The sequence below is a fragment of the Eucyclogobius newberryi genome, unplaced genomic scaffold (assembly GCF_026437365.1).
Source record: "Eucyclogobius newberryi isolate DKJ021-1_F unplaced genomic scaffold, fEucNew1.0.hap1 SCAF_21, whole genome shotgun sequence".
NCBI lineage: Eukaryota > Metazoa > Chordata > Actinopteri > Gobiiformes > Gobiidae > Eucyclogobius > Eucyclogobius newberryi.
Window position 1 is genome coordinate 26,759,809 of NW_027315846.1, and position 27,395 is coordinate 26,787,203.

The 27,395-nt window shown below is 38.9% G+C and overlaps 3 protein-coding genes across 3 annotated transcripts; all 3 read right to left on the reverse strand.

Moving 5' to 3' along the window:
* Window positions 1-811: 811 nt before the first annotated feature.
* On the reverse strand, window positions 812-1,906 carry bdkrb1 (bradykinin receptor B1). The gene has a single exon (XM_072457879.1). It carries the CDS (start codon window positions 1,899-1,901, stop codon window positions 825-827), a length of 1,077 nt encoding a protein of 358 aa, XP_072313980.1. The 5' UTR covers window positions 1,902-1,906; the 3' UTR covers window positions 812-824.
* A 6,720-nt stretch (window positions 1,907-8,626) lies between these two features.
* Window positions 8,627-9,651, reverse strand: LOC140370729 (B2 bradykinin receptor-like). Its single transcript, XM_072457948.1, has one exon. It carries the CDS (start codon window positions 9,644-9,646, stop codon window positions 8,627-8,629), a length of 1,020 nt encoding a protein of 339 aa, XP_072314049.1. The 5' UTR covers window positions 9,647-9,651.
* A 9,744-nt stretch (window positions 9,652-19,395) lies between these two features.
* LOC140370557 (B2 bradykinin receptor-like) lies at window positions 19,396-27,171 on the reverse strand. Its single transcript, XM_072457734.1, has 2 exons — window positions 27,097-27,171; window positions 19,396-20,949 (listed from the first exon to the last, which is right to left on the reverse strand). Exons 1-2 carry the CDS (start codon window positions 27,117-27,119, stop codon window positions 19,917-19,919), a joined length of 1,056 nt encoding a protein of 351 aa, XP_072313835.1. The 5' UTR covers window positions 27,120-27,171; the 3' UTR covers window positions 19,396-19,916.
* Between the last annotated feature and the right edge of the window lie 224 nt (window positions 27,172-27,395).

A 27,395-nucleotide genomic window follows, 5' to 3' on the forward strand; every position in this document is an offset into this window, starting at 1 on the left:
TAAAGAATAATGCAAACTCATTACACTTGGATGTGGAAATGAGTTCTAACGGCAGCTGAGCTGGAGGGTTTGTTAATCTGTTTACTGTGGCAAACAGGACACGCGAGTTGTTACTGCAGCTTCCAATTATTTCAGAAAAATATCTTTCCCTAGTTCTACATAAGATTAGGTTGTACATGTTCAGCTTTTCTTTGTAAATCTCTTTTTGAACCTGGAGCTTTGACTTGCGCCATTTCCGTTCGGCCCTGCGGCACTCCCTTTTCTGTGCCCTGACCGAATCATCATTTCTCCACGGCGCCTTCTGCTTGTTTTTAACCATTTTAGCCTTTATAGGGGCGATGGTGTCCAGAACATTCAAAACACTAGATGTAACAGAGTTCAACAAATCATTTACATTAGAACATGAGACATTTTCAAAGTATAGTAAAGTGAGTACTGTACTACTTTTACAAATACATTTCATTGAGAAAATAACTAATATGGGGGCCCACTTATGCCTCCTGCACACTCAAGGACTTTAAATTTGTCTGTGATTTTAAGATGTGGCACAAAGTATATTCATTGGAGGTAAGGAGCCTGTTACACTCACTGTAGCACTGATGAAGAACGAACAAGATTGCACAAACTCTGTGTTGGTTTCATTCATGCTATTTCTAAAGTTTAAGAGTTATCATTGGGCAACAGAGTCTAGCATTGTCCGCATGCTCAGATTGGCAAGTTGTTGGAACCCCACAATTTCAGGTTTGTGAGCTGCAACCAGACAGAATCACACTGACCTCACAGACATGAGGAGTGCAAGCACAATCTGCCTGTCTTTCTCCCAATTAATCCTTCGCATACAGCACCACAGTCTTGATCTGCTCTGTTCTGTTATAGCACGTTGATATGACCGACCTCTGATACACAGTCATGTCTGATCCCCTCCTGTTTCTTGTGCTCCTCCTGCAGATGCCGCTAATCTTCCTCCTGAAATACTGTCCGGAGCACACATAGAGCAACGGATTCAACACGCTATTAAGAAACGCAAGATAGACGGACATTTGCCCTCCTATATCCAGCACATGGAACCACTCCGCCTCCTCTAACACGTCCAGATCACATAAAATGTCCAAAAAAGTGAAGATTTGAAATGGACTCCAGCATAATAGGAAAACCAGGGTGACCGTGTAGACCAATGTAGTGGCCCTCCTATCGCTTAAGTCACGGAAAGCCATCTCTCTCCTTCTGGATAGCGATCTTATTATGTTACCGCTGCAAAAAACAATTACCAGAAGGGGAAGTACAAAACCTGCCAAGTTCATGAAAATCTGATGGGCTAGCTTCCAAGAACTTGTGTGTTTATAATCTAAAATACAAGACAGGGTGTCCAGTTCTTTAATGTATACTACTTTTCTATGAATAAGTGTTGGAAGACTTAGCAAAACAGCAAAAATCCACAAGACAAAACAAATAATTTTAGCGTAAAGCGTCCGACGTAGCCACAGCGCTTTCATTGTCTTCACCAGCGCTAGATACCGGTCCACGCTAATTATGACTAGCGTGAGGATGCTAACGTACAAGTTGACAACAATGATGGAGTTGACGGTCCTACACAATGCGTCCCCATAGGGCCAGTTGAATTCTGCAAGGATGTTTGACGCCCAAAAAGGCAAGCAGCACATGAGGAGAAAATCGGCTAGCGCTAAATTGCTAAGGTAGACCTCGGCGACTGTGAGACGGTCCCGTGTGGTGAGAAAGACGGTGAGCACGAAGCTGTTGAAGAGGAGCCCCAGTGTGGAGATGGTGAAGATGTATGGAGGGACTAGGGTGTAGACCAGCTCCCATTCCCCAGACAGAGGAAGTTCAGTTGGGGTGGAGGTGGTTGTGTTGTTGGTCCAATACATCAGGGCTGGAAAATGCATCCAAGGTTCCAAAAGGAGCTGCTGGGGAAAAAAAAAATGGCACATCAAATTCCTGATAGGAAGTGTGAGGCAAAATTTTTGAAGTACCATAATTTCCGCCAAACACAAGTATCCTGCAAACGGCTAAGTGCAAAGCCTGTAATAATAATACTATTACTATAATGTAAATCTAATTGTAATTGCAGTACAGAAACATTACAATTACCATATTTTCCGGACTATAAGTCGCACCGGAGTATAAGTCGGACCAGCCAAAAAATGCATAATAGAGAAGAAAAAACATATATAAGTCGCACCAGCACAAAATGCATAATAGAGAAGAAAAAAACATATATAAGTCGCACTTGAGTATAAGTTGAATTTTTGGGGGAAATTTATTTAAAATCCAAGACCAAGAACAGACATTTCATCTTGAAATGCAATTTAAAATAATAACAGATTAAAGAACATGATGAATATGTGTACGTATGCTAACGCTAACACCTTCAGCTACATGACGCACAGACAACAAACTGTCTTAAGTGCCTGGTATTTTAAAGTTATATATTAATAGTTATTCAGATAACAACATCATAAAGAACATGCTAACAAGTTTACCAAAGCATCAATATTTCCCCAAATCACTAAATCCACTGAATTATTCTTCCTCAATGTCACTTCTAAATGGAGGTAGTGGGAGCCAGGTTGTTGCTGGCTCTTTACCATTCATTACCATTCTGGCTAGGCCATTCTATCTTTTCGCTCTCTGCTCACACTTACTATACTACACTTTTTGACAGTTGCTAATCAAGCTGTTCCTACTCTTCTTATGCAAAGTCTCTGCTTCCTTTTCTGTCAACTTATGCAACCTTCACACCTCGTAGGCTCATAGTTCATGCAAGATAAATACTACATCATCAATTCACTTACTTAGGGTGATTTGTTTTTCCATCGTGACACTAACATTTGCTATTGTGACATCCCTAATTGTAACGAGACTGGGGTTATAACTGTACAAATATTTATGAACTTCAGGACTCAGAAGTTTGTGATGTGCTATATACCACCAGAGTAAACATTTAAGAGGAAATATTCAATAAACCTCCCCCCCAAAAAACAAGTGCAGAACGTAAATGCATTAAATCCAAATAGGAATTAAAACATTCTTGGCTTGCACTTCAGAATAACTACACTTTAATTAGCCTTAAGCATGACGTAAGACTTAATTCATGATCAACAGTTTATTAAGAATCATTCAGGCGTAGTAACTATTTAATTAATCTAATAATATAATCTATTAGAATTGTTTGTAATTACTCCTTCAAGACTTGCATATATGTAATATAAATGCACATGCAAACACGTACAAGAGTAAACCAAAATAATTCTTAAACATAAAAATCTAAGTAGTAAAAATTGGTGACAATAAAGAATGCAATCTAGGGCGTTGTAAAAGATGCGAAATACTAACAATGTATACTAATACATCAAATGTATTATTATTAATATTATTTGTATACACAAACAGTCACACACATTACATATAACATATTAAATATTCGCTATAGCAACCATTCAAATTTGTCATTATTCGGAAACCCATGGATACACTGTGCACATATCAGGGTTGTACCTTCAGTCGTTTTATCGATTAATCGGTCACTGGGGTTTTGGGCAACCAAAGTTAACCAATTCTTAATCAATGCTACTTTAAATTATTTGTATTTGCAATAGCAGAGAGGAGAAATCTTGAAATTTGGGAATGAGTTGAAAAGTTTATTTACAAGTTGTAGTTTGAAAACCACATTGGAAAGCATGTGCACAAAGCTGAAAGTGCACAGTAAAACATTAAAAACAACTACAAAAACTGAAATAAGCAAGTTAAAAAAGATGCTCCAAAAAATGGTGCTGGGTCAAAGTTCAAAGAGCATTGCTCAACCTTGTGACGACTTGTGGCAAGAAGCTCTTAGCATGACGAGAAGTCTCAATTGAGATGAGTTTATTCTGCCGTTTTTCAGAGAAATACTATATTTACTAGTAGTTCTCTATTTTTTATTATAAAATGTTTGCAATTGTGTGAAATCCTGTGATCTTGTAGAGTTGTCAATGCACTTTGGGTCCAATACATGGTCAGATCATAGATATATTTAATAGTTTTGAGATCTTTTGCGCAGCACAAGGTCATTAGTCGACCACAACCCTACGAGCAAACTTGTAAGCAAACCTAATCCATACAACAGCAAAAATAAGTTTGAACTAAAGTAAATGGCTGCCCATTCAACAAAGAATCCAATACAAACTCTGTCTCCTCACCCACCAGTGCACACATGGAACTGCCCCTGCCTACATCAATGAGCTCCTCACACCACACACCGCCCCAAGAACCCTTCGCTCCACCATGTCCACCCACCGCCTGCACCAGCCCAGAACCAAGCTCTCCACCATGCTAGACAGGGACTTCCAGGCTCTGGAACGCCCTTCCAGAGACCCTGAGGGCCCCACAAAGTGTGGAGGCATTCAAAAAAGGCCTAAAGACATTTTTATTTAAAGCCTTTTAAAATTCTCATGTTTTATCTGTGTGTGTGTGTATGCTTTATTGTTTTAACTTGTTTTAACTGTAACTTGCTTGTTGTTTTTAGCCACTGTTAGCACTTTGAGGTTCCATTCAAATGTAAAGTGCGTTATAAATAAAACGTATTATTATTATTATTATTAAATATATACAAGTCAATTAAATTATTGGAGCATAGATCTTACTATGCTAATTTAACTAGGAATTAAATATAGAAAATATTTCCAAGATAATATAAAACCAACAAAAATGAAAACAACCACTGTCTGAAGTTTAAAAAAAAAATCCCCATGTGCAGCCTTAATCACCCTACCAACCCCGAACTCACCAGTCTTTTTAGTTAACCACTAGAATAAATACTAAACAATTGTTTTATCTGTTTAAGAAAGGACTCCCAAATCACTGAATGATTGTAGCGTCCCATTAATCTTGTAAATATGGCCTCTGATAGCGTCATGAACCATAGCTATTGTCCTCCAGCCTGAATTATTCTTAATAAATTATTAGATCATTATGAATTAAGTCTGTCTTCAAGCTTTGTTAAGGCTAATTAAGGTGAGACACTGCTGGTGAATAGGAAAAAATCTTACATTTTAACATATTCATTTGAAAGTTCATGTGTGGTTTATTTACTTAAATGTAAGAAAAAAATGTATCGTACATTTTTCATCATGTAATGTTTTCATGTAGAAATAAGGCAGTTCATGTGAACAATTTACAGATTCTGGTTTAAATTTCTTGCTTAATTTTGTTGAAATATTAGATATATTTTTTTAGTATTTGAGTAAACTATATCTTCTAAAATCTGCATACGTTAATTTCCACACAACTTTGGGAGGTAAAACCTTATTAAATCAATCTTAGAATTAGATTATATACAATCTGTCAAAATCTTGTCAAGTACAAGAATGTAACGTTTAGGTTGATCTTTATGGCGCTGTGGGAGAAAAACCTTTTAAAGTTTCAAAGTCACAAGTAAATCTATGAATGCAAATGGATTGAATGACATGAGCCATCACAAGCTAGCTAGCCACGTAGCGCCGCTAGCCCCGGCCGTGTCCCGCTCCTCCGCGTTTTAAGTCTTAAATACGACGTAAACGTCAGAATGTGAATAATGCAGAATAAATGGCATCACAAACACGCTTGAAAGTTATGTTTTGGTGTGCTGTTGTGGTCGTGTTTGTGTTGTGAGTGCCTGTTTTGTTGAGCCATCACAAGCTAGCTAGCCACGTAGCGCCGCTAGCCCCGGCCGTGTCCCGCTCCTCCGCGTTTTAGGTCTTAAATACGACGTAAACGTCAGAATGTGAATAATGCAGAATAAATGGCATCACAAACACGCTTGAAAGTTATGTTTTGGTGTGCTGTTGTGGTCGTGTTTGTGTTGTGAGTGCCTGTAAAACCTTATTAAATCAATCTTAGAATTAGATTATATACAATCTGTCAAAATCTTGTCAAGTACAAGAATGTAACGTTTAGGTTAATCTTTATGGCGCTGTGGGAGAAAAACCTTTTAAAGTTTCAAAGTCACAAGTAAATCTATGAATGCAAATGGATTGAATGACAGAATAAAACAAGACGACAATAATAATAAGACAATCTTTCCAGGTGAAAGCTTCTATGTTGAGAGAGCAAACTGAGCCAAAAAAATTGTTTTGCCTGTCGTGTCTTGCCTTAAGTAGTTATTATAAAATGTAAAGCTTTTTTAAGATGCGTTTGTGATTTGGCGTTAGAACATGGATAAACAGATTCTAAAAACACACAAACACATTTAATTTCTAACATCTTTGTAAGTTGTGTCTTACCTTGTCTTCCATGCCTTGTCTGCAGATGCTCACATGTCTGGACCTTCTTCTTGTCTGCTGTAGAGGCTGGACAGCTGATGGCCTCTGTTCCGTGTGTATACAGACGGCATTCCTCCACACGCCGACACACTAACATACGCCTGCAGTGTGTTTACAATCATGATCTGGAGGTTGGACCACGTCACCACATCAATGTACCAAACAGATGAGACATTACTGTGTAAATGTGATGGTGATTTGGAACGTTCTGACGCTTGATGGGGAGAAGCCGATCCGTTCACATCAAAGAGCTGTTTTACATTTATTTATCGCCCGTTCATGACGGAGCTCCTCTGCTGCACTTTTGAGGTCTGCTTGTGTTTACTGTTAGTGACAGAGATTGATCATGCAATGGTTTTAAGTTTAATCTTTGTCCCGGTCTCACAGTACACACAGCACAAATCACACAATTTTGAGCCATAAATTCAAGCTTTTCCCCACAATCAGTAGTTTTTGTATCGCAGACGGCCAAACTCTTAAGGTGGGACTGGTCCCTTGGAATCATATGTTGAAGGTACACTGTGTACATTTTCTGTTGGGAGCTCTGTCACCTGCTTGTCTCCATGGAAATGGTATTGCTTTGACTGAAAAGCTCCACAAGTATGGCATTCTATTCAAGGCAACAACATCTCCATTGACACAGGTGGCAGACCCTTCACCTCAAAGGTTACAAAGTGCAGCTTTAATTCTAAATACATCTTTGTTCAAAACAATTTTACGTTGTATGCGCTGCTAAGTGTCTGCTGCTAGGTCAGTTTAAATCTTTGTAAAAATATATATAAAAATAAACAAGAAAGAAAAACAAGTGCTGTGTGTCACAATGTATTATCAGGCCCCGTCCATGAAATAACACAAATAGAATGAGTTCAATTTCTCATTCGCTATTTGAAGTGCTAATATATTTTATTTATTTCTGGGATATAAATGTAACCTGTTGTTTGATGTCTGGTGCTGAGTAATAATTTCTAACCATTTCTGATAAATGCTTTATTTGAAAAATCACTGTATGTACATGACAAAGATCAATTTGTATTTCAGACAAAACATTGGAATACTCCACTTATACTTGAATTAAAGTGAAATAAATGTGTTTATTTCACTTTGTTCCAAGTGTCTGAAAAACACTTGGAACACTCAGAACAGAGAATTTTCAGGTCAAACTCTGGTAATAGAGAAACCTTAAGAAAATGTTGTTAGAAAATAGACGCAATAAGTAATAAGACAATCACATACAAACAAATTTCATAATGCCAGAAAAAGAAATAAAAAGCCAGGGTTTCTCTGGAGAGTTGACTTCAGGTCAATGTCACCAAATATTGCAAGGCTGGTTTTCTGCCCGGAGACAGGAGGGAGTGATGACAGATCCTTCAAATCTTTACCATCACAGGGACATAAAAAGACGTTTAATGAGGTGAAAATGTTACATAGATCTGCTTTAAGTCCATTATAATTGCCAGACTTGTGCGGGCCTACATTAGCATTGTTTGTTTATCTCTACTCTGTAGCCAGAGGATAGTGCTCTTAGTTATTCTTCCATTGATTGTTTATTACTTTGAAATGTTACACAGAATTGCATTAAACATATTTTGGAGAGGTGACCCTACAGTAAGTTATCAATGTACTTTCGAGCAACACAAACACCTGCAAACAAATAAATACTTAACAGATATGTTTAGCGACTCATTGTCAAACATTCCAAGCAAAGATATGACTTCATGGAGATAAGCAAGTGGCAGACCAACCACCAGAAAGTTGGTCATCTATAAACGAAATCAAAATCTAAACGAATTAATCCAAATTTAATCTTTTTTTATAATAACATTAATCAAAAAATCCAAATGTATGGCCCTGCGACGAGTTGGCCACTGTCCAGGGTGTACCCCGCCTAAGGCCCAAAGTCACTGGGATAGGCTCCAGTCACCTGCGACCCCGAAAGGGAACAAGCGGTAGAAAAATAATGAATGAATAATCCAAATTGACCGTTTTGTTTTAGTTGACATTGTTTAGTGAGATTTTTAGTACCAGTGGAATGTTTTTTTTTCAATCTTTCAATTTGGTACAGAAAAAGGGTTAGGTTTAGCAACAGGGTGATAGGTTGTGGTTAAAGGTTAGAATAGGAGTTAGGTTATGGTGAAGGCTTGGATTAGGAAATGGTTTAGGTTAGTTAATGTGTTGCAGTAAAAGCACACAAGAAAAAAGCAGCTTACACCTGTTTAATAGGAGCAAAAGTTTAGAACCATTCAATATCGCAAGTTTTTCATTACCACAGCAACCAGTGGGGACAGTTAAATGCCAAGACGGTTCTATAGACACCAGCTTGGCATTATGTTTCTTTAAATCTTTGTGCTTTCGTATTGTCTGGATGTGACATTGCCGTTGAAATAACCGGACTGGCCTCTTTCCCACCTCTTGCACAACACGACCCTCAAAACCTCTTTAGCTCTTTGCTTAAATTGCTTCCCTACAATCACATACAAGAACGGGTTTAGCGAACTATTGCTGTAACCAATGTACGTCGCCATCTGTTCGGCGATGTCCAACGCGTTGCCCCATGTGCATCCAGTGAGAACACTGAAGTGATCTAATGTATCCAAGAAAAGAAAACCTTGATACGGGAGCCAGCAGACGATAAACGTCGCTAGTACGATTAGCACGAGAAACGCAGCTTTTCTCTCAGTGTTTTTGCAATTGTTACTTATACGTTGACTACTAGAGAGAACTTTGACAATATGATAGCTTGTGTATGATACAATGGGGACAGGGATAAGGAAGCCAACAAGGATTACGGTAAAATTGTAACGTAATCTCCAGCCATCATGCGGATATGCTAGGTAGCACGCTTCTATGCCAAGATGTGGTAGGTATTGCACTGAACGGAACAATACAGCAGGGATGCTTAGCAAAATCCCACTAATCCAGATGCTGAAACAAATCATTTTTGCCCATATCGCTTGCCGGTCTCTTCCGTGAGACAAAGGCCGGGTAAGAACAAGATAGCGATCCACACTGACCAACGTAAGAAATAAAACACTGCAGTAGTAATTCATTCCGATTATTACGTTGATAATTTGGCACATGGCTTGACCAAAAGTCCAGTAGAATTCGTTGATGATAGTGACCACCCAGAAAGGCAGGCAGGAGAGCATGAAGAGGTCAGCCAAAGCGAGGTTAGCCAAATATATGTCGGCTACGGAACTGCAGCGCTTCTCCAGAAAGAAGACGGCAAGGACAAACGAGTTGCCAAGGAGTCCCAGGAAGCAGATGGTTGACATGTAGAAGGGCTGCATGGAGTAGAGCCATGACCACGCCTCCGTCTGGTTGCATGCAATGTCACTTAAACTGCTGTTGTCCATTGGTAAAATCTGAACACAAAAGGCATGAAGACAATATTGAACATACAATGTTTGATTATTAAAAGTTATAACAAAATCTTGCATATATCAAAGCTATGGGCACTACACGTTCACATATTTAAGATAGGGATGAGGTCAGCTAATTTTTCAAATAGAATTGTTTGTTTGAGGATGACACAATATCAAATATAAAAGTGTGATTATTGTGTACAATTTCATGATTACCGATAATATCGTATTACAATTAGTGACCCCATGACTAAACAACAGTGCAATTTAAATTCCATTCACACTGTCTAATCAAATACATTACTATTCCTCTAGTATGTGAGCAGCCTTATGAGATCAAACTTTCTGAGTGATAAAGTAAAGTTAATGTGACATAAACAGACAGCAAAGAAAGCACTTTACATTTAGGTTTACTTTTTAGTAAGTAAGCAAATCCACTTTATTTATATAGTGTTTTTCATAGAGACAGTGTTCTACAAAGAGCAGGAACAACAAAAATATATAAATTAAAAAAAAACGACCCAGTCAACCAAAAGCTTTTCTAAACAAATGCGTCTTCTGCTGCATTTTAAATGTATCAACAGTCAACTGCACGAAGCAATAGAGGCAAAGTATTCCATAACTCTGGGGTCACAGTCTGAAAGGACAGATTCCGCCAAGTCTTAACTGTTTTTGGGACCGCGAGCAGGTTCTGACTGCAGGACTAAAGGGTGCATCCAGAGGAGTAAATGTATAGGTATTTTTTCGAGTATAGAATACGTTTCAATTCAAGTTCACGTGACATCACAACATTCTAGAATCCCTATAGTTTAACACTGAGCTGAGTCAGATCAGATTTCATTGTTTAACTGTTGGATTGCAAATTTGTTTGGCCCTCAGAGGCGACTGTCGGCCCTCAGAGGCGACTGTTGTTGTGATTTTGGGCCTTACAAAAATAAATTGATTTGATTTGATTTGTTGACCTGGTTCATATTGGTAATTACTGGGCCTGACCACATGAAAGAAAAACTGACATAAACTTCAACATCCTCTCTGTCAGCAAAAGTGATTTAAAAAAAAAAGTGGCTTCAGAAAGTTGTGTCATTATTCAACCTCAAAGATGTGATTGTTGTCAGTTGAAAGGACTTTAAACTTTATGTGACAATTTTGTGAAGTCAAACAATCTTACAAGGTTCAACATTTTTTCCATCATTAATTTAGTTTTTTTGTTTTTTTTAAACAGTGAATCACCCATTGAGTCATATAGGCAGTGCCTTCCTTTTTAGGTTTCCTGCACAAATGTTTAATTTTATTTTTTTAATCAAGCTTGGGTGGAAAGAAAGTAATGATAGCAAGGTAAAATTCTTAATAGTCTATGAGTTTCAAAGCATTTTAATACCAAACGTATTGAAATTGGCATCGGCTTGATGCCATACTTACTATTACTTGGTATCGGATTCAATCAAAAATTGCTGGTATTACCCGTCACTAATACAAGTATAGACGTGGGTTTTTATACATTTTTGTGCAATTAAAACATCTAAAATAAAAAACAAAAACATTTCATTCAAGTCTGTTTTTTTATTCTACAAGTTACATGGGGCTATAGGTATCAACATATGTCAATATTTTGGCACACGCTTAGGGAGTAGTGACGCTATAATATGTCATCATTGCTGACATCTCTGACCTTTTTCCACTGTATTGGTGGTATCCATACAGACTCAATACACCCTTTAAAATACTGTCATCAGAATGTTCAAAAATCTGGAATGGAGGCAAAATGAAGTAGACCATAACACACTGATTAACTGAGATCAGATCTTTCTAACAAAAAAGCTGCCATTTTGAATTGAGTAGAATTTTTTTTAAATAAATGGTCACATTTATATAGTGCTTTTCTACCTTCAAGGAGCTCAAAACGCTTTACATCAAGAAACCAGCCACCCATTCACACACCAGTTGTACGCAGACACTGGGGGCGAGTCGGGTTAAGTGTCTTGCCCAAGGACACAACAGGAGTATTCACCTGAGTCAGCGTCTTCTGGAGCACTCTGCCACTGAGCTACTGCTGCCCATGAGTTAGTTTGCTTTTCTTTTACAAACAATGGGGAAACATTATTTTTAAGCCTCAAATGTGCTTGTAATACAAGTATGTAAAATCCAATGTTAAATGCGTAAAAGTAGGCTCTGATATCATTCACATGTGTCTGTGTGGTTTTAAAACCACCAGGATTTTTCACATTTTGTGATATTAATGCCAGTTTCTCTATCGAAATCACATTATGTCCACTTCACTTTTGCCTATATTCCAGGATTTGAAATGTTTATGTTTACCCATTTTTTAAAAGGTCTATAGTCCGACATCATTCCGTCAGATCTTCTTCCATTTCTGGTGCGTCTGATCGAGAGCCAGTCATAACCCTTCACCAATTTGTAAGAAAGAAGTCCTTTCTTTACCTTCCTTTTGTGCCTCTTGATAGATGTCAGTCTGAGCAGCAGCAGTATTAGGACAGACGAGTTGTTGCTGAGGGCTCTTTATATCAAAGCTCTGGTCGGCTGTGGACTCGTGGACGTGTTGTTATTGACACGTAACTGCATTTTCAGCTCTAGAGAACGGGCTTAATCTGTTTGTGGAGAACCAGCTGCTGTTTATCTCTGAGCACACACAGCAATAACTTTGTGAAAGCAACGACTCTTAGCAACATGACAAACAACACAGCCTCGAACAGATCTTCTCTATTAAGTCAGTATGAAAAGAAAAACTGATAAAGGGCTTTTTCCCAAGATAATTTAGATAAAATGGGAATTGAGCTATATTTACGTCAGGTGCCCAGAGTCAGGACAAAATATGGAGAGTCAGCATTTCAGTTTTATGGAGCTAAAATCTGAAACAGTCTCTCTGAGGCTGTGAAACAGGCCACTACGCTGGCAGTGTTTAAGTCCAGGCTAAAGTTCAGTTTAGCTGTGCTTTTTGTTTAAAGGATTTTAAAAGGAATGTATTATTTTAAATACATTTTAGTATAATTATTTATGTTTTTATTTCTGTCTTGTGATGTGTATTGCATTGTGTTTTATGACTAAAGCACTTTGAGTAACTTTTGTATGAACTGTACTGTCGATTGAGTTAGCCAACAAAACATTAAGTCAAAGTTTCCACTATGGGCTAATTTATTTGCATATGATGCTTGATTATTAGAATTGCTATCATATTTTCAGGGTCAGGGCTTAAATCTTTCTGGCACTAGAATTTTAGCAATTAAGAAAAATTAAATAAAGTGGTGGTATCATGAAAATCTACTTTTTGCAACTTTCTACCGTGTTATAATGTCACTCCCTCAATGTAATTTCCTCCCTTTAATGTAATTCACGCATGTTGTAGTAATATTGGGTCTACCTGAGCACTATTTAAAAAACATTTGAATCCTCTTCACGGTTCGTACTGCGAGGCCACAGCTTTTGAACAAAACTCTGCCTATAAGCTTCCGTAACCAGGAAGGAATATGGCCCCTCGCTTTCCCCGAGTGGCAGAGACCAGTACAGAAAAAACATTTAGATATTTATGCTACTTAATGTGTGCATGCAGAAAGTGCGTGTAGATCCCCAAAGGGCCCATGTCTTTCACACCTCCCAGGGATGAGGCAATTCTGGAAAAGTGTCTGCAATTTGTTTTTGGTGAAAGGCGGCCATCGGACAAAGTGTACTTTGTTTACATAATTGCACTGAGGACTGCTTCTTCAATAAGACTAAAATGAAGAAAGGATGGCCAACAGTATTTACAATGCTTTTTACCTATAAAATCAATATAAGAAACTAGTGTCGGTGTAATCCCTCATTCGTCCAGGCGTGTTCCATTGTAGAAAAAGCTTCAGTTGTTTCATCTGGACTCAGTTAGAAAAAATAGACGTTTCGACTCTCATCCAAGAGTCATTGGACGGATTGCATTGGTCAATAAAAGAATTTAGGTCGAGAACTCCGATATTTATACTATTCTGTGGTAAGTCCAGCCCATTGGGAGGAGCCTTCCTGAAGAGGAAAGAGTTGTTTGTTTCAACAGAAACTTACCCTCTTAGTATCTACCGAGCCTATTCAACCCTTTAATGGGCTATTAGTCTCCCCTTTGTCTTTGTGAGACCCTGGCTCACCCACCCTGAGTACCTGATTAGCATTTAAATGTCCTGTTACTGGTCCTCTAACTCTCCAGGGGTTCAGAATACCATTGTACACTACAGGAAGATTGAACCTTAGACCTCCGTTTCTGTTTAAAGAAGGTTTTTCTTTTTTAACAAAAATAGCTTCCTTAACTCCTCTTTCAAACCATCTTTTCTCCCTGCTTAAAACCTTCATCTCACCGTCTTCAAACGAGTGATTAGAGGCTTCAAGATGGAGATGCACGACACTCTGAGGTCCTGAACTTGTATTTCTTCTGTGATGATAGAGCCTCTTGTGCAGAGGCTGTTTAGTCTCACCTATGTAACGGTCTTTACAACTTTCTTCACTGCATTGGATAGAATAAACTACATTGCTCTGTTTTTGAGTCGGCAACTTGTCCTTAGGATGAACCAGTTTTTGTCTTAAAGTGTTACCTGGTTTAAAATAAACAGGGACTTCATGTTGTCTAAAAATTCTCTGCAGTTTTTCCGACAGGCCAGACACATAAGGGATAGAAACACCCTTCCTTCTCTGTTCAGTTTCCCTTTTGTCCTGCTTCTTGGTTCTCTTCACTCTGTTGAGAGCCCAAGCGGGGTAACCACAGGCTGAGAGGGCATTTCGGACATGTTTTTCCTCTTTCTTCTTGCCCTCTGAGCTGGTGGGCACACCTTGAGCTCTGTGTTGTAAGGTTCTGATCACTCCCAGCTTGTGCTGTAGTGGGTGGTTGGAACCAAAGAGCAGATACTGGTCCGTGTGTGTAGGTTTCCTATATACTTATACTATATACTATACTATTTGGAGTTTCCCGTCCTCTCCTCTGATCGTGGAACAATCAAGAAAGGCCAAGCGATTCTGCTTAGCAGAAAGTACGGTGGTGCTTGTAAGTCAGGTTCTTCAGCCCAGTTATGTGGTTCATTTGAGATTTGGAAATTGTCCTCAATGTTGACACCGTCAGCCGTGTAAGTGATGTGAGGTTGGGTTAACACCTTCAAGAGCCTTGTCTGTCTCAGTAAATGCTGACAACGACATGAACATGCACACACTGTTGTCCATCAGCCCTTGCGTTTTTTTGCAAGAGTTGGACAAGTCCAGTATCTTACACACAATGGTTGTCTCAATTCTATTTGATCTAATGGATCAAATACTCCCCCTTTAGGCTACCCCAAATAAATTGTCTGTTTGCTGTAACCCGAGCCAACATTTGTGGGTCGGACGGTAGGAAAATTCTTATTTTTTTCACTTTGAAGGCAAAAAAAAAAAAGGATCAAAATTTTGCCATTTTTTGACTCTGAGTGACCGCCAGGGGTCAGGCTTCAACAGTCAACGATGGAAAACGTCTCGATCAACCTGATCGGGAGACTAAATCCGTTCGACCCAAATGGAGTGGGGTGTGGTTATGTCAAAAGTGATAGATTTGAGTTTTGAACAATACTCCACGTTGGAGGGACCTGACGACTATGTGCTGGGGTCTGTTGTAATTAATAAGCATTTAATATTGTAATGCATTAATATACCTTTCATTGTTATTGCATACTGGACACACGTACACACACACACACACTCCAAATTCTGTCTGCTTGTGTCTGCTTCTCCCCCAACCGACTTCTCTGTCTGGGTCAAGGGTCACATCTCACGACCATATTAGGATGTCCTGGAAGGTACAGCCTGGTACGGCTGGTGCCAGAGAAGCTCTACCTTCTTATGAATATTCATATTCTTTGTCCTGTGTGTAAGAAGCCACCCAGACGGGGAGCAGACCGGTCTGGGGGAACTTGAGGGACAGGCGTGTTTTAATCTGTTAGTTTTGTAATTGTAGATAATAAATTATTTTATTTTAACGACCATATCTTGTCTTGGTGCTTTGTGTTTGTAACAGCTAGAGTAAAGGGGTAACCGCGCCAGTCCACTTTGCTTTATTTACACCGTTTTCAGGGGAACCAATCTTCCCTTAGGTAACGCGATTTAACCTATCAATGTTTACACTGCGTCCAGTGAGACGCCAGTTTCCAACGGGTCATCATTCTTACTTCTTGATCACTTCTGTCTTCTGAATTATACCAGGAGCGCTTACTGCCTGACTAGCCCTCAACTCAGCCTTTTTGTACATAGATCAAAACGTGGTTTTGTTAGTTAGTTTCCTGCAATGACTGGCTTCAAACAACATTTGTGAGAGAAAAAAAACTGAAAAAAACTGCACAACATTTGCCTCTGCCAAATGACCAAGCATGAAATGTTGCTTGCAATGGAATGTGCTTGAATACTGATAAGCTTATTTACAAAAATATATCTTCAATCTCTGCAATCTGTGCAATTTATTGTATTTTTTCCTCAACATATCTCACAAAGTGCCACTTGACTCATGTTAAACTATGACAAATATTCACTACAGGTGTGATTCCATAAATAGTAGTAATTAGAAAAACTAGAACAGCTGCCACATACACTTAAAGAGTACAGAGAAAACTAGGTCTTGGAACTGGAGAAATTACCATTCAAGAGGTTCAGGGACTAATTTAGCCCCGACGTTTTCTTACTATACAGTCACAACAATAAAAATACTAATGTCTAGACTTCCATGTTCCATGCTTACATCTTACTGCTTCTTTGGGACTGAGTGACATAGATGTGTCTGGCAACTCCCTGCCCAATCACGTGACTGCTGAGAAACCAAAATAACGTGTCTAAATCAGTGTATTTTGCTTAGAGACCCAATTATTTTCAAGTTGTATTTTCGCAATATTTCTCTTTATTTATGTATTTCCACAGCAGATTCCTGGCATGGGTAATTACTGTTGGGCTGACCACGGCGGTTTCCTGTTTGGCACTACAGAGCCTGGTTTCTGGGGTGTAGCGCACCCACAGCCCCGCTCCAAGTCAACATTACCCCATAAACTCTGCCCAGGACTGTACGCTAAAAGCAGACAGCGCAGAAGCCATGTGTCTCTCCACTGGAAAATCTCTATCCTGTTTTTAGCGCCAGACAATGACTCAAACAGCAGAAATCACTTAGCCACTGCACGCCTGACCACTTTACATACAACTGTGTGCTCCATTTAACACATGGACGGATCACAAAGACACCTGCATAACATGCCTGTGTGTGTTTAATGGAGGATATTGTTACACAGGATATACAGATTTTATAGCAAGCCATCACAGGTAAAAGGTAAAACTTTCTTAGTATTTTTGTTTTGTATTATATATATTTCACTTGGAAACAAATACAAATAACTTAACTCATAGATTTCTCTGGGACATTGTAACTTCAAAGGTAATTTTCTCCAAATGCATTTTTCTCAGACATAAGAATCAGTCCTTAAAATAGCACCGCCACACAAACTTGGACACAATTTTTGACAGATTTGTTCAGTTCTAATTCTTAATTATAACATTTTAACTCCAAACATTTTATTTTTAATGGTTTGTGATAATCTACACCTGCACAAACAGCATCCTAGGATATAAATTCATAGCAAATATCTTTATGTTTTCAAATGTCTTTAATCGACAATTATGAAGTGAACAATAATATATAAACAAGATAGTTTATATGTACAAGACAAATATTTACATAAAAGTACCATTTATTGACACTTTGTTGTTGAAAAAATAGTATTAATACACAGCATAAACAGACATTACATTATAACTTCATAATAGACTTGCATTATATTTAGGACTTTAAAAATGCATGTGTTAACTCATGTGAGTAATCAGAAGTTGACTCATTAATCATGCACTGACACTGATGATTAATCACATGGTCTAGCGCAGAGCTGTAATCACGTTGTTAAACGTGCAGATTACTCAGAGCGGTAGAGGGCGGCTTGGCTTGGTTTGCTTTGCTCTGCAAAACACATCAAAGATGCTGTAGAGATTTTGTGTTGGACTAAATATTTCAACAAACTAGAATACTGGTAAAACGCCAGGCCAATCTCAGCAGCTACATCTGTCACCATAAGAGCCATTTACACCCGCAAGCGTCAATGAAGGGCCTTGGCTGTTTGACATGTGACCACAACAATTTATTAAGAAATGCACTTAAAATATAGGGCTTTTTTTCAAAATAAGTAAAATAATTAAATAAATAAAATGTGCAAGAATTCTTCAAATAAAAAAGTTTTATGTTAAAAGAATTACATTAACTTAAAGGTTGAATGGACGATTTTTTTGACCCAAATCTGAGTCTTATTTCCTTGTGGTGTGGACTGCCAATTAGTCCTGCCATGTATCAATCATAAAATGCACCTACCGCTCACCTGCAGCCGCGTGTGGCTTGTCCCCCGAGAGCCGCACGTTTCCGCGTGTCTAAGCGCATTGATCTATCATAATATAGTTCTCTCAGTGTACGGGACAAAATTAGGACGGAGAAAGACAGTTCGAGCTGACTCATAAGAGACGGAAATCTACGGGAGACGAGAGATGCGATGCGATCATAAACAAACGCACGTGTGTGTTGTATCAGTCCGCACGGGGGAGTGGCATGGGCACTTCCGCCTGCGTTCTCAAATCGCCGAAAAATCGTCCATTGCGCCTTTAAGCGCGCTGTGTGAATAATTGTTAATCATATTTCAAAAGCAGTAGTAATTCTAACCTAAATTGTTAGTATTCATATTCCCTAACTGATAGAAATACTAAACCATTTAATTTACTGAATATTCAAGAAAATAAATTACATATATATACATAGCATGAACATATAAACTTGTATACAATATTTATAATCAAAGTGCAGCTTATATAGACATCCATAAAACATAAACAATATTATTTTCTAAGGCATGTATGTACCTTTGTGTTATAGTTTTGGAGGTGTTCTGACCCCAAGAGCCACCATGGTTACTAGCAATGATACATGGAGATTTTTATGTGCGTGTGGGGCAACATCAATGAGTTATTTTCACATGCAGTTCCCTGAAAATTCATAATGTCTTGATGACATGGACAGACATCATAATTGCCACCTTTGATAGCGAGGTTAAGTTGAGAAAACAGGACTGAAATCAGACTGTAACTTAATTTAAAGGTGCCATATGTAGCTCTTCTGGTGTGACATTAAACTGTCTTGCATCTTTATTAAAACTGTGAGTTAGGTCGTCTCTTCACATTACTGACCTGTACAGCCGCAATGTGTAATACTAATCAAACATTTCACATTATGTAATGAAACAGCATTTTGTAATTATTTGCTGCATTATGTAATAACCAAAAGTGAGGAAATACATATTCATATTATTTTGGAGAAAATACCAACCACTTGAGTCACAATTCATAGTGGGCTGGAGTTAGTTTTAAGTAACCATGCTGTTTCCATCCTATTACCATACCATTACTCTAGTGCTTGTAAACCATATATTTGCAAATTTACATTAAGAAGTTTTCACTCTTTGAAATTGACTTCTAAACCTCTAAAATGTTTGTGGGCACATTTTCTACCATGACTTAGTATTATAACATTTGCTTAGTTTAAAGGGGGGGGGAAATCATTCACATTTTTAAATAATGTATCTCAAATTGTATTTTTTTTTTTTATTACATAATGTGGTTTTATTACATGGTGACGTATTATATTACATTGTGGATTTTGCATGTTTTTGCATTGGATGTGGCTGTACATGTTGGGGTCACCTGCTTTTCTTTATAGAGATTGACAAATTTTATGCTAAACTGTGGAATATTCCAGGCAAAGCATTAACATTTGTCTAGAGACAAGCAACTGGCCACTGGAAAAGTTAGATAGTGCACCTTTAACTTAATGTAATATATACAGTAATGAACATGGGAAAATCTCACAGCTAAAATTTTAAAAGTAGATTGATTTGTGTAAAATGTCCAATGTTTGTCACATTGATGGGACAAACAATTAAATAATGCAACGATTTCCTGGGCCTGAAAAACACTTTTAGCCTGTGTAGAATTTATTTTCTCTGGACGTCTGCAGCCCTATGTTAACTAATGCAACCGGAAGTGAGATTACACCGGATGGCGGCGCCCAGACGGGCTTCTGGAATAAGGTGAATGTTGAGTTTCCAGTAGCTTATTTTAAAAATGTCAAGAATTAATAATAATTAACAATTATATGGGCCATCTTTGTGGTTGGACAGCTTCTACATTCTTCATTTTTCCCCCCTCACACTGTAGTCTTAAGTGTAGATGACAGATGCGATCTCGTGGAATCAGACGTCACCGGTCTCACTATTGCCCACTGATGGAAAACCTCAGACACCTTCTTCCTGAAGTTCTTCCCCACTAATACGTACAAGACAGGGTTGAGAACACTGTTGAAGAAGGCCAAGTAGGTGAAGATCTGGTTGCAAAATTCTAAAACATTGCTGGTAAAACAATCTAGAATTACCTTAGCTCTATAGAGAACATCAAGGATCGAGATCAAGTGGAATGGGACCCAACAAATCAGAAATGCTGCGAGAACTGCCAAGATCAGAGTGGTGGCCTTCTTTTCTGTCCCCTCTGTGTGGAACCTATCCATACTCTTGTTCCTCAAGGCTTGGATGATCTTCAATGTACAATATGCAATGATAGAAATTGGAATTATGAAGCTAAGTATCGTTAGCATGATGTCGCAAAACAGCTCAAATTTTATGTCTGGGTAGTCTATAAAGCAAGCTGTCACATCATAATCAGCGATATATTCGACTTTCCGAAATATAACCACCGGACTTCCCAAGACTAAACCAAAAAGCCAAACCAGCAAACAGCTAATTTTTGCATACTTTGGTCGACGCATTCGACCATGCGACATGGCATGCACCAAAGCTATGTAGCGGTCAATGCTAACAAGAACAACAAAGTAAATGCTGCAGTAGGCATTCATCTTGATTCCTAAATTGACCACTTTGCAGAGGAACAATCCGAAAGGCCATTGGAAGTTGTTGTAGATGTTGACTGCCCAAAATGGCAGACAGGAGACGAGGATCAGATCAGAGGCGGCAAGATTGCTAAGGTAGATTTCAGCAATGGTGCAGGGTTTCTTATGGAGGCAGAAGACCAAGAGGACGAAGATGTTCAGGAGGATTCCTAAGGCAGAGATGATGAAGATGTAGATGTGGAGACTAGAGTTGAAGATGTCCCAAGAGATGCTGTCAGGACACTCCGAGCCATTGTTGATGTTTGGGATGGCTGTTGTAGAGAGATTGGTCGAAATCCTAAAAAAAAAAACATAATAAAAAAAAAACAGAGTTAAATTAATATAAATGCTCACATTAGCTATGTATGAGTAAATTAATTAGGATAGGCTCCAGTCACCCGCGACCCCGAAAGGGAACAAGAGGTAGAAAATGAATGAATGAATATTTATTTATTGGTTTTATTGTCTTTGGGATAAGAATTTAGTATTTGCTGGTTCCGTATGGCAACACAAGTCCTTATCCATGAAGCCTTGTATACTTTCTCCAAACTTGATTGATTTCACAGCTCAGATGGAGGCCGGCTCCAGCTATGGACAAAGGTGAGCACTGGCCACTCAAATTGAAGTCTTGCCCACCCAATGAAAAACTGGCCCCGTCACTCTGGCAGGTCAATGTTCGTTGTAAAACATATAAACAAGGGCCAACAAACTGTTGGACAACCCGTTCATTTATTTAATTGCATTGAATCGCTTACTGCCTGCGTGGGCTCACAGGACATGTTCACGGCACAGCGTGCGTGCTGGGCTTTCCATTCTTCCCTGAGGCTTGTGCCTTGAGCTCAACGCAGACATGATTTGTGACAAATCTGTGACTTTGGCCCTTGCCACTCGCTCCTTCAAATTCTTTATCCACAGCTGGGTTTTACTATGCCGCGGCAGTGAAGCAGCTGAGGTTGCTAGCGCTGTGGGAGACTTGTGTTTTAAATGGCCAAACTTTTAAAAGTTCAGCGGTCACGACGTGTCAAAAGTAATAATTTACATTATTTGAGGTGGATTCAGTGCCACAACTGGAATGCAAGTCTTGTCAATATTCCTAAACATAATTTGTCACTTTATTAGGCTGTATTTAAAACATTTAAGATAAGATAAGATATTCCTTTATTGTCCCACATGGGGAAATTTCATTGGTGCAACGCAGGTAGATACAGAGGTAGATACAGAAGAACAGATCACTTATAGGAAGTCTAAAAAACACTTTCAGTAGAAGATCTCCTATAAATAAAAAAAAAACTCCCATAGACAAATAAATAAATAAATAAATACATAAATACCATTGCATGTGATCACGACAGTAATTGCACATGAATATGTGTCACGACAGATTGCACATGAATTTACATACAAAATTCATACCTGCAAAGTAATAACTTCATAATTAACTTGAATATTTGAAATTTTGATTCAGTCACTGCATAATGACACCTGCAATGTTTATTTCATGTTGGACAGTGCACATTAATGAACATGTATTTGTTCAACATGTAAATGTGCCAAAGTTAGCCACTCATTTTCATCTGTAGTACCATTGTTCATTCAGTCATTCAATCATTATTTTTTTACCGCTTGTTCCTGTTAGGGGTCGAGTGTGACTAGAGCCAATCCCAGTGACTTTGGGCCTAAGGTGGTTGCAGGGTTAACACAAGACTACACATTGTGTATCAATCTGAAAAGTTAATTGTTTTAACTTATAAACAGCACAAGCAGACATTGGCTAGTGACATCTGCTATTTTATAATAATTACTGGTACATATATACATTTTTCACTTATTGTCTTTACACATTAAGTATATTATAATGGGGTTATCGTACAGAAACTGAAGTCAAGTAAAAAAAAAAAAAACATTAAAGTTCCGAGGAAGCGGAAGGAGTCCACAGTGGTAATGGGGAGTCTGGACGAGGGAGGGCTAGGGGGCTGTGACTTTCCTGAAGAATCTGAATCATAAATATCTCCATATAGCCACTGTCTTCTGGGAATTGCTTTCCAGGTTGTTACCACCAGGACACCACGATTTGCATCTGTTTAAGACTTGGGCCATGGAGTCATCAAAACCTGGTTCAAACATGTTTTCTTGTGCATTATTCTGTGGGAGTGTCTACAGAGCCGGGGCGCGCGGCCGAAACTGCCATGTTATTTTGTGCCGCGGCTCCTGAAACTGCTGCACTATTTGACCACGGCGGGTTAGGGTTAAGGTTAGGGTCAGGGTTAGGGTTAGAGTTAGCCATGAGGCTATATGGCAGTGCCGCGGTTCCTGACACTGATGGGCCATTTGACCGCGCCGCGGCTCTGCAGCCACGGCTTTTTTCAGTGGTGTCAGGGCAATCAAGGCAATCAGTGATTGACAAATAACATCTAAAATTACTAAGAATCACAACTATATATGAGTTGGCCTGAAATGCTGGATGAAGTCAGCTTGATATGCGTTTTCCTTGGCTCTGAGCCTTTTCTCCATGAGGCTGAGCAAAATAATATGTCTGTTTGCCGTAACCCGACCGCCCCGCTATGAAACCAGCCGACTAAAATAAAGTATCAGCATTTAGTTGAAAAAACGTCTATATCTTTTATTTCTCAGTTGTTTCGCCGACCGGACTTTCCTGTACCACCATGTCTAATATTTGGATCACGTTGTTAGTTCGGTCTTCCATCTCAAACGACTGACAACGCACTGCGCAGTCCATGTACATATGTATCTGAAAAGGAAGCACGTGGGAGAGGTTACAATGCTTTTTACAAGTTGGTTTGCCCTTGTCAGCGCTCCTGACATGTCCGCAGTAATGTGAGTCTCTGTCAGGGTGTGAAATTTGACTTACGCAATGCATTCTGGGATTGAAACACCCCCAGCAGAGTCATCACAACAAACATGGCGGCGCCCGTGTCCCCCGCTCGCCTTCGCTACCAAAATAAAGGATAGCGGCGTACAAAAGGTCGATTGAAATATCTTAAAATCGTGAGATTTAGTCTCCCGATCGGGTTGATCGAGACGTTTTCCGTCATTGACTGTTGAAGCCTGACCCCTGGTGGTCACTCCGACTCAAAACATGACAAAATCTGGATTTTTTTTTTTCCTTCAAAGTAAAAAAAATAAGAATTTGCCTACCGCCCGAGCCACTTGAAAAATGTTGACTCGGATTACAGCAAACAGACAATTTATTTGGGGTAGCCTGACGAAAAAGCTTATCTACAGATGAGGCTAATTTGAAGAATGTCCTGGATTAACATTTTGTTCTGGACTGGGATAGTTGTAAAAAGTCCTTTGTGTGAGCTTGCAAGTGTTGAACTTGTGTGTGTCTCTCTAGAATGTCTTTTGATCCCTATGTAGGGATGCAGACCTAAACCCACGTTCAGGTTCAAGTCCGGATTCGAATCCAGAGGTTTAGGTTCAGGTCCAGACCTAATGAGTCCGGCTGAACTCATGCCATTTTTGCATAATGTTATAACAGCAAAACACAAGCTACTTCGCTAAATTAAGTTGAAGACACATGAACAAGGACGACTATCAAACACAAGGCTTAACTGCAGACTGAAATGAACTCAACTTGTCTGGTTTATTCACATTTTTTAACAGAAGTTACAACTTACAAATCACAAGCTACTAGCTAGCAGCTAAACTATAGCTTAACTAACAGTTAACACACATTCATGTGTTTTACTTGAGGAATAACTTCTGAACAAGAGCAAGTTGAGTATTGTTGACAGAGTCAATGATACTATGTTTTGCCTTTAGACACATTTCCGCTCTTTACTTTTGCAGATCCATTGGCATCAAAAGTCAGGTAAAAACATTCAAACAGACAACACACAAACAATTAAATAACAGTGTAAAATAACAGTTACAAAAACTAGCATAAAAGTAAACTAGAATCACTATAAAGCAATCAACTTAACAGTATCAAAAGTAGAATATGAAAATATTTTACACAACAAATCAAAATAATACATCATATTAGCAGCATTAAACACCAGACCATAACAACTGTAGAATACAAATACAAAATACTTTTACAAAATATAAACTCCAATTAATTAATGCAGCAATTAAGCAATATTACTTTGACTTAGTATTTACTTAATGCCAAATACATCACACCACAACATAACACTTAAGTTATTTCATTCATATTCACACCCAGACCAAAGACCCAGACAAGACCAAGCTGACCCCGCCCCTTTAACCATCACAACATCGCACGCGGCGGCCACAGCTTAACACAGTTCAAATAAAGCCAGCGATCTCACCAGCTTCACTTCAATGTTCACATGTGGATACACGGTTCTGCAGCTCGACACGTACGAGGCGCTCCCGTCTCTCGCGTCTTTAAACTTATTTCGCCGGCTTCAACTTCTGCCCGGAAGACGCGTGCGTCGCTAATTAGGGTCCGTGTGCGCTATTGACAGCGGCGCATCGCAGTGTTTACGTCTTTTCCAGCGCAAATTTCGCGATCAATGGAAGGTTTAAGATGGTTTATATTCTAGAACAAAAAGGATATAGTATGTGAGTGCTATATTTTTTCATGAGTCCAGAACCGAATCACCGGGGTTTCGTTTTTTTTGGACCTGAACCGAAACGTTTTTACAAGTCCAGATCCGGTCCGTCGTAGCGGTACGCATCCCTATCCCTATGTTAGCTTTTATTTTAGCTTAAACCAGGGAAGAGGCCTTCTCTCAGATCTTTCCTCATGGATCTCTTGATGGAACTAGTTTTTTTCTGTGCAGTTTAGGCAAAGCCTTGAATAGTGGCCCGAAGATTCAACCAATCAGACACATGCTAGTGTGTAAGTCAGCTGACAGAGGTGGGGTCTGAATCTGGGATTTCTCCAAGATTCCAGCCTCATTTGAAGACAGGTTAAAATTGTTAATTAAAAGATGAGTCATAAAACAGTTAAATGAACATACAGAACAACATTAAAATTATGCAAGTAAATTAATCTTGTGGATAAAATCTACAATCAAACAGCACAGTCTTTAAGATGGATTTTGGGAGTGAGAACATTGAGAGAGAACTCTAGAGGGTTTATTTTAATCCAGTTTCAAAAGCAGACATTTTAAGAAATGTTAATAAATCATGGCAACCCTCATAGGTCATCTGCAGGTCACTACATCACGTTTGCCTTATGTTGTCGCCATTCCAGAATTTAGACTATAATTGATTGCAAAAAGTCAATTGAATATAACCAAAACATTAATCACATTACACAAGAGACCATTATTAAACAATGAATAATAAAGCAAGCATTAAAATCCTATAATCACATTTCAGCCACTAATCGCTCCGCACATCTCCATATGGCTCCTGTAATTTGCCTAATCCAGCCCTAACACAGGCTAACGAGTTGGGCTAACGAATCACACTGCTCACTGCTCAGGGCTGCTCCCACCAACCACATGTCAACTCACATTTCATAAACAATCGCAATAATTAACTGTGCGCGGACGTTTATCCTGTCAACGACAAAGAGCCTGCAGGTTAAAGGTACTGCCAGTTTGAATTATCGACATGCACTGATGTTGATTTTTATGAAAGCAATGGGTTCAGTGCACATTCTAAAATTTGATGATGTCATAATTTCAGATGGAGGGCAAGAGCCTCAGTTACTCTGTGGGAGATTTACTATTTTTTTTTAAATATCAAAAATAGAAATCCACAAATGTTTCTACTTATCATTCTTTGTTTGGGATTGGCACCCGTTTTTTAAGTCCTTTCATCTGAAAACAATAATGTCTTTCGAGTTCAATAATCACACAAAACAAAAACTGGCACAAAGTTGAAATTCTCAGGATTCCTCAGCTCAAACATCCCCAAGAACCCAATTACTGTGGTCAAGAGGAACCAGTGGACAGAAATCACTCCAGACTGAGGGGGCGCTGTTTATATTAAGGTAGTTAGCAGCTGGATAATAGTTTACATATTATTGTGTGACTATGCTAATAAACGTTAGCCTGCTTGCAGACAGTTTTAACGAGCCTAATTTCGAACTCTCGTTCGTTATATTTTAGGATCAGACACAAAGTCCGTGCTCTTGAAAGCTTTGAGGGCTTGTCCGGTGCAGAGGGCTTGTGGACGAGGAAGAGCAGTTGTTAATGTCCACAAAAGTTGGTTACGGCAAGTTGTCTCTGCTTTTAAGTGTCAGCTTCTTCTTCAAGTATCAACCCTTTAAGTTTTCAGATTTATGCACCGTTTCATGAATATCTAAACAGCGGAGATGGACAACAGTATGTGTGACATCTTCAAAATACGTAACAACATTTGATTTTAGTTCATCCACCATCCTTAAGAACCTTTACATATGTGTAGATTTAGATCATACTTGACAGTTAATACTTAAATTAACTTGAAATCGGCAAATTAAATACACAACATTTCTTATTCCTAGAGGACGTGTACTCACGTAATAGGCTGTAGAGTGCTCATGTCTGACTCCAGATGTGTCACTTCTACCCTGCTCCTGTGCTCCTGTCTGCTCCTGGCGCCACCGTCGCTCTACAGTGCACAGCTCACAGCAGAGTGGTGGTTAAAAGGCAAACTGTAGTACTGTGATGTCAGCTCCAAAACCTCAGACCTCTCTCCTCCCAGGACTGCATCATGTCTCTGCCTACTCTCCTCATTATTTACACATAAATAAGATTCAGCATGTGTCACTGTTATTGTTGTTATTATTGAAACACTAAATTCCTGACTTTTAAATAT

What these genes read in the sequence shown, in the direction of transcription:
- bdkrb1 (XM_072457879.1), bottom strand. Translation starts at nt 1,901, where the DNA reads ATGCATTTTCCAGCCCTGATGTATTGGACCAACAACACAACCACCTCC.
- LOC140370729 (XM_072457948.1), bottom strand. Translation starts at nt 9,646, where the DNA reads ATGGACAACAGCAGTTTAAGTGACATTGCATGCAACCAGACGGAGGCG.
- LOC140370557 (XM_072457734.1), bottom strand. Translation starts at nt 27,119, where the DNA reads ATGAGCACTCTACAGCCTATTAC. An exon ending in AGCACTCTACAGCCTATTAC is followed by an intron (nt 20,950 to 27,096) that starts GTGAGTACACGT and finishes TTTTTTTTTTAG; the next exon opens with GATTTCGACCAATCTCTCTA.